This window comes from Limulus polyphemus, unplaced genomic scaffold (assembly GCF_000517525.1).
Source record: "Limulus polyphemus unplaced genomic scaffold, Limulus_polyphemus-2.1.2 Scaffold6374, whole genome shotgun sequence".
In the NCBI taxonomy this organism is placed as follows: domain Eukaryota; kingdom Metazoa; phylum Arthropoda; class Merostomata; order Xiphosura; family Limulidae; genus Limulus; species Limulus polyphemus.
Window position 1 is genome coordinate 29,964 of NW_013671984.1, and position 8,357 is coordinate 38,320.

Here is an 8,357-nt window from a genome sequence, read left to right on the forward strand (position 1 = left end):
TTATCTCTGAACAATTGGGTGCCCATGTGTGAAAGTACAAAGTAACTTTTCAAACTGGCAGGTCAAGTGATATCTAGAGGATACAACTTCCCTTATGATCAATGGGGATGACTAAGAATCACGTGGGAGGGACAAATTGCCTATGAATAATATGACATTCTTGTTTTGTGTGTACAATGTTTTCTCAATTGGGAACAAATTTACAAAAATTTAGAGAGAATATACAATCTAGTAAAGGTACTGTCCATTGTGCAAAACAAAATACATAAACTGTTGTCTGGGGTTTGTAAACAAAAAATTGTGTTCATTTTTAAACTGTGTCAAGTCTTTTTCTTTAAAAACTCTGTTTGGATAATCCAGAATTACTTTACAACATATTTCCTGATTAAATCTTTTATTCTGCTGACCTGTCTTGTTATTTTTGGGGGAATTCAGTTGTTACTCAAGAATACCATATTTATGAAAAATATTCACTAGGTACTTTTTCTCAACTACAGTTCAATATTATCAATAGTTTATCACCTCTAAGAAAAGTGACACCTTTATTAAGTTCCAATACTGATAATAAGAATTCCAGTACAAATATAATATAGTTGACATTCATACTTCAAAAAAAATCATCTAACTTGTTTTGCATGTTATAATAAGACTAATAATCTTATGTGTTAATATCAGAGTAAATCTTGATTCTAGTTGATTAATTCATTTAGTCTCTTAAATGTTTCCAAGAAAGTATCATTACATACATTGTTATTAACATCATGATGAAACATTTTCAAAATTCTGAAAACAGTTCTATTCAGATGTTTAAAATGTGGGATTCATCTATGGGTTAATATCATTGTGGTGGCAAATGTACACTTTAATGACATATTAAATATCATTATTTAAGGACAATAAACAGTCTAGCTAATTCCTGTAGCATTTTACCATAATTAGTAACCCTTAGTTACTAGATTTACTTTTACTTTCTCATAACTCAACCAGTTTAGTTTACTATTACCTGTTTAATGCATACACACAAAAGATAAGTTTTGAAAGCTATTTCTAAAAACAACTATGCCTTCAGAGATTAACATACATAAAACTGGGTTCATAATGAAAAAGCTTTTTATTTTTTGAGGTAATAGTATTAAATGTATTATTCAAACTAACTTTTAAAATTGTTCTATATTTAACATCATATCGTTATATTGATAAGTGTTCCAATTTTAAATTGTATCATATTTAATTAAGTAATTAAAATCTCTAAAGTTAAGAATAAAACTTCATATTTTAATAATACATTACAAAATTTTAAAAATGGTTCAATGCTTATTTACATTTAACCTATTTATCTGGGTAAAAAATGAAATATTTCTCACAAAGCACGACCAGAAACACATATAACAAAGTATTAAAGTTAGGCTGCTAATAGCGTGTTGTGATTAACTTTACAATTTTCACTCTACTAAAATAACATAAATACAGAAATTTGTCTGAAAGGAATAAATGTATTTAAATAAAATGTCTAAAAAAATTTTAAAAACAAAAAAAAATTATTTTGCTATAAATTCAATATTAAAAAAAGTATTTTTCTAATAAAATGTGTCACTTCAGATGGTCAATGTAAAAAAGCATGTACTCATTAATAATTCCAGAACTTACTATACTAGTACAAGATCCAACTTAAGATATTTTCATATGTGCTGAAAAAGGCACTTCAAATAATAATACACATTACATCATTGTAACACACGAGTCCAAAAAGCTATTTCTCCTGTTTCATCAAGTTTTCTATTCTTTCTGAAAGAACTGTAAGGTCTTTGTTTTTATCAATCTTTAAGAAGGTACCTCTGCGAACCTGAACCACAAATAACCAATCAGGAAGGAGTTCTGACATCAACCGAACGTGGTCTTCTACATCATCTGTAACAGTGAAATTCTCATATTAACAAGCCTGTAATAAATCTGTGTTAAATTATAGCATGGCTTTAAAAATTCAGCTCAGAGTTTGTACTTGTGTACTTAGGAAATATGGCAAACATTAGAGAGAAATAAGGGTAAAAAATTTACAATATTAATAATGGAGGTTTCTATTGGTAAAAAAGAATCAGCATGTAATTCATAACAATAACTGACAGTTTGAGCTGGATTGAACACAAAGTTCCAATCTACGTAGTATAGAAATGTCAATAATCATCAACTGGCTTGGAATGGAAAAATAACAAAATATGTCCTGCAGAGCATCGAAAACAGAAAGCATAAGGATATCAGTACCTTCCATGAACAGGGTGTCTGTTGAGATAAACATTTTGTAAAGTGAAAGGCTTATGAAACTCATATGCAAATTCCTATTAGTTAGACTCAACTATAAGATTTGTCACAAGTTAAACTCAACTATAAGATTTGTCACAGGTTAGACTCAATTATAAGATTTGTCACAGGTTAGACTCAACAATAAGATTTGTCACAGGTTAGACTCAACAATAAGATTTGTCACAGATTAGACTCAACTATAAGATTTGTCACAGGTTAGACTCAACTATAAGATTTGTCACAGGTTAGACTCAACTATAAGATTTGTCACAGGTTAGACTCAACTATAAGATTTGTCACAGGTTAGACTCAATTATAAGATTTGTCACAGGTTAGACTCAATTATAAGATTTGTCACAAGTTAGACTCAATTATAAGATTTGTCACAAGTTAGACTCAATTATAAGATTTGTCACAAGTTAGACTCAATTATAAGATTTGTCCAACTGACTTAGCACCTACTGAGGTTAGCATGCACATGAACCACCCATTTTATAAAACTTAAATCTGGTACTATACAAGTCAATACATAGCAGGTATTGACTGGATTCAGTCTCTAGTTCTTACGTAAACCCACCACAGAGAGAGAAAATAAGTTTCAGTCTTTCCTGAGACTATTTTCTCTCTAAAAAATTTAAAAACTGAAAAAAACAAACAAAAAAAACATTTTTTTATTGCTATCTAACCTTCTTGCTACAGGCTCAGTGGATTACACACCCTTGTACCCATACTATACACTTTTTAATATGTTTTGTGTACCTTCATGAAATTTGGCAAGCTTTCAGTAAATATTACAAATTTTTTGTACACAAAAGTTTTATTGCCCTTTGATCCATGTCTAACTAATACCCCATCACACAAGTTTTAAATCACTTTGCTAACACACAGCTCAAGTTACTGTATTGAATTATGTAATGCACGAGCTGTTTGCGAACACACCCCATGAAATTTTTTATCTTACCTAACCTAATAAGTTCCTAATTTTTACATCTATGCGATAAGAGCCCTAAAAAATGTAGCTAAGCCTGTTGTTGTGAATACCATGAGAGAAATTTTCAAACTGGACGCAAAATAGACACTAATTTTTACAGAAAACAACGTAATATAATATGTCATTTGACAGATTAAAACTGGCTTTCTATTGGTTATAAATAATATAGTATAAAACAACAGAGAGAACAATTGGTAATTTGTGAAAAAGAGGATGTAGCAAGTGGGTCTGATTCTCTAGTCTATGGTATGCAAACAAATAAGATTGAAGGCTATAAAAATTATGCTTTGCTTTAGTAATATCCGTATTATAATGAGTAATTTATGTTAAATTCCATACTTCTAAGAGGGGTGGTAAATAAATTAGGGAGGAGGGAATTAAATGTAGTTAACATACTCAGTGAAATAGATGTATGGTAACTTTCCAACAACTTCTGAACAACAACATCCCATGAGACAGCAGCTTTTCTTTCAGCAATAAAAAACCTATAATTTAATAGCTGAGAAAAAAACTCAAAAATACAGAACATATGTTAATTATTTGATAATTGCTTTCATCAAGAAACGTCATGCTATTAGTGAGTCACAAAAATGTTGTTTAAATTAAGACAGTAGTCTTCATTAATTTTCATACTGTTAATTGTAAAGCCTCTCTCTCTTATAAACGTTATTTTCTTAAATCAAAAATGTATTTCCAATAATACTTCCTCTCACACTTATATCTACTACTCAACTGCCAGGGTTTTTTCCTTTGTCCATCTAAGCATTGGTCAGATTTTTTCTTGCTTGTCCCAATCTTTTATATCTCACTTAATTGCCCTTGACAATATTTGTCTGATGACACTCTCCACCTACGTGCCCTCTTTCCTGGTATTGTATATAAGCACTTCATTCAGATAATGTAATCACTTTTTCAACATTGACTCAATCCCAGTCTCTAACACCAGCTCTTAGTGGGGAGGAATGGCAGGAGGTAAGTATTATTGGAAATACATTTTCAATTTAAGAAAATGTTAACTTCCAAAACATACTTACCTCTTCTCACAGTTATAAATAGAATCACACATTGATAAAGTGGAGGAGCCAGTGAGGGCATTATCCATATAGAAAGTGTCTGCATAGATCATGAGTGTGTCAATAGAAGAATAGTACCTTAGTGGGGGAATTGCACTACATCCAGAACAGGTATGCTCTTCACCCTGAACATAATTCCTGTACTGTGGGTGGAATTTTACATGGTTTATCATCACTATAGGCCAGGCCCCAACCAGATAGCCAAGGTTCTACTGCTTATGGTTGGAATTATACGGTCCCTTATATCCCACATTGGTGGCTAGAGAAATTAACATTAGAAATATATATGTGCATTTTGAGCCACTGAAATCATGACGAGAAGGTAAGCAACGCCGAAGTACACAAACCTTCTCGTCCACCTGAACAAGTCTGAAAGGCAACACCCCCCAGGCTCAGATGGCTGAGTTCTTGTATGCTGTACTCAACCTGAGGAAACAGAACTTATCCAGTCTGGAATTATGAACACTCATCACAACTCCCCAACCATGTGGGCAAGGTAAATTCCTCCAGAATTATGAGAAGGACGTGAAACAAACTGTACTCAACCAAGGACCCAAGATGGGACCACTCTGTGTTAGTAATTATGAGGAGACAATGGATCCTGTTCCATGAACAATGTGCTGAACCAATAATGATTGAAATGAAGGGCTCAATCCAACCAGATGGCTGAGTGTCAAATCTGAACTGGTATTACAAATAGGCTCTAACATAGGCTGGTGCCTTTCATACTGACACATGGGAAAAACGTCCAGGGACCCAGGTAAGAAGGCCTCCGAACTTCACTCTCTTCTCCAAAAGTGGAGGGAATTTGCTCTAACACTCTGGAGGAAAAGCTTCTGTCCACCTCCCCAGTGACTGGAAACTGGGTGTTGTAAGGACTTCCAGTAGTACAATCTGGTGGATAATGCATGTTGGGAAGTCTTGAGGAACAGTGCAATAAACTGGGTGTTGTAAGGACTTCCTAGCTCCAGTAGTACAATCTGGTGGATAATGCGTGTTGGGAAGTCTTCAGGAACAGTGCTCTGGAAACAGTGCAATAAACTGGGTGTTGTAAGGACTTCCTAGCTCCAGTAGTACAATCTAGTGGATAATGCGTGTTGGGAAGTCTTGAGGAACAGTGCTCTGGAAACAGTGCAATAAACTGGGTGTTGTAAGGACTTCCTAGCTCCAGTAGTACAATCTGGTGGATAATGCGTGTTGGGAAGTCTTGAGGAACAGTGCTCTGGAAACAGTGCAATAAACTGGGTGTTGTAAGGACTTCCTAGCTCCAGTAGTACAATCTGTTGGATAATGCGTGTCGGGAAGTCTTGAGGAAACAGTGCAATAGCTGAACCAAGTTCCCTAAATTTTTAAAAGCAAATCAACCCCAATTTATTCAATCCAATAATTGGCAGGAATAGGCAGGATCCTCTTATGCTTTACCCATGATTGTCCATAAAAGTTGGTCCAGCATAGTACAATGAGACTACCCAGTCATCCTTAAGTTGGTCTTATGGAATACAGCATTTCTACAGAGCCTATTGCAACCTAGATAATGTATACTGAATTAACAGTTGTTAGTGCAGAATTAATTTGATAAAAAAGCATACCTTCCTGGGCAACACTCGCCACAGAATGGGATGCTGTGAAAACAAAGCAAGGAACCCTGAAAGGTACAATGAAAATACTTGCCCCTCTGTATAATCTAGCCAAAATGGATTAATCCTTTTCACCAATTCATCTGATTACTATTTCTCACGTCTATGACCAGTCAGATTCTGATCATTGTCATACTCAGGGTCTTAAAGATTTTTTTGCCTGCACTAATGCCTTTCGAAATGCTAGATGACAAATTTTTATTCTGGGGTCTCTTTGAAGGCGAAGAATTTTGTGTGAGTCATGTATAATCAGATTTGTCCTATTTTGTCCTTAGTGGTGTGGTTAAATTTCCCACTGGAGGACATTGTGCAGACTGGTATGTGAACCTTCCCCAATACTTTTATCTCACATTTGCATGATCTGGCAGTATGTTCATCTGGGGTTTTTTGCCTACTTTATTGTATGCCCGAGTATTTCTGGATGTGTGGTACCCATACCCACGGATCTAGGAGCACCACTGGTCCTTGAGTCAGGCTAGTCATTCAATTTACATCTTCACCACTATTATCCACCCAACCTGTAGGATTTCCAGATCCTCATAAATTGGAACTTAATTCTAGGGCTGTCAGTGTTTGGCTGGTCTGGGGATAGTGAGAGAATCGTGCTAGTTCTTCTGCGGTTTATTCCCATTGGTTGTTGGGCCTAAGAAGACAGGAGATTGGTGTCCTGTCACCAATCTTTTTCGTCTGTATCAGTGCCTCCATTCTCCAAAATCTATAAGTTACTCATTCCTCAATCTGATTTGACATTTTTTACTGATTGTGTCCTAATTCTGATATGTCATGTATCACCTCTACCTGAAGGTTTATTTTTCGTTGCTGCTAACCTTCAGACATGTAAGAGTGGTTTGTACTGTTTGTCCACAGACTGCTTTATCATTCTAACTGATGTCCTCAGACCAGTTCTTCTTACCCAGACAGGGAAGGGGAGCATTGTAAGTCAGTAGACATATACTTTTCAATACTTTTCAATAGACATATACTTTTCAATACCAAAAAGTTGTAGACTCCAACTTTTTGTTTTCCTTATATTACACTTTGTTTGAAGTCTCTCAGGTCCACAACTTCACCGATGATGAGCTGGAACCACTGTTAACATGTACATTGGTTCAATTGTCAGCTTCTACGTTCATCCTTGTTGTTTTTGGCATCTCGAAATTTATCGGCTCCTACAGGGAGTCTTGATTCCCCCCTATATAAGATCCCAACCCCTGAGATCAGCCCATTGGTACCTTGGTACACAGAATAGATTCTGTCTATATCCACAGGTTTCACTGCTCGGTTGAATCACTGACAGCGGCATCAGTGAGAGTTGTAAGTCAGTAGACATACCCTGTCCCACCGGGGGACATTAATGTATTCAGGTGAATTACAAATTCTGGCATAAAACCCCCGAAATTCAAGGAGCAGATGTGTTATTTGAGAGTTGGAATATTTTTCCACCTAGTTCACGAAGTTCCGACAACCTTGTCGAATAAGGCATAACTGTCCCTTCATGTAACTGATGAGTAAACCTCCCTGCATGAACCACAATGTCCATGGATGAAGAGAAAACTAAACATTCACTCCAGACCTTGCAGCCCTAAAGTAAGGTGTAGGCTCAAAAGCAACTGGGGAAAACCCAAACATCACACACTCGATGAACCAACTGAAAAAAACAAATCAAAGGCAGCTTATCCCAAAGTGACCTCCTTTTTGTTTTGTATTACATTTAAAGACTGTGTTGATTGGAACAACATTTGGTCAGGTAAGTTTGTTTTGTGAAAGCAAAGCAATGTTGGCCTATCTTCCTGTGTCCACTGTAAGGAATCGAACCCCAAATTATAATGCTGCAAACCCAAAAACTCACGATTGTCCCACAGGGGGACTGAAAAGCCAACAGAACAAAAGGAGGTGCAGGGACAAGTGAATCTAAATTCTCTCCAGAACGTCTAAAATCACCATTAACTGCCTCCTTAGAGCCCTCCGAGGGAACACCACATAGCCGAATATGTCTCCATCTCATTATGAATAAATCACTGACAGTCTCAACTAAGAGTGACCCCCCCCCCCCCAATTATTGTCCGACACTAGATATCAGAAATAATAATCTGATAATTCATGGCATAAAACAGCTTGCCAATCAGAAAAAAGAAATAGTATTACATTTTTTTTATTGTTACGAAAATTAACTAGGTAACATCTACAAACAATCACAGTGCTGGAAACCTTAGTAACATTTTGTCGAGAAAAAGTGATAACATTACCTGAATGAGGTGCTTATGTATAGTACCAGGATAGAGGGTACATTGACATAGGTGGAGAGTGCCATGAAACAAATATTGCCAAGGGCAATTAAGTGGGGTATAAAAGACTGGA

The 8,357-nt window shown here is 35.6% G+C and overlaps 1 protein-coding gene across 1 annotated transcript in view; it reads right to left on the reverse strand.

Annotated features, from left to right (window-relative positions):
- Positions 1-532: 532 nt before the first annotated feature.
- Positions 533-8,357, reverse strand: part of LOC106473655 (DNA replication factor Cdt1-like) — a gene marked incomplete at its 5' end in the record, with an annotated part of 24,794 nt that continues 16,969 nt past the window's right edge. Inside the window, 2 exons of the mRNA XM_022402064.1 lie at positions 533-1,908; positions 3,686-3,812. Of these exons, the coding sequence (XP_022257772.1) occupies positions 1,751-1,908; positions 3,686-3,812 (285 nt within the window). The remainder of the gene's footprint in view (positions 1,909-3,685; positions 3,813-8,357) is intronic.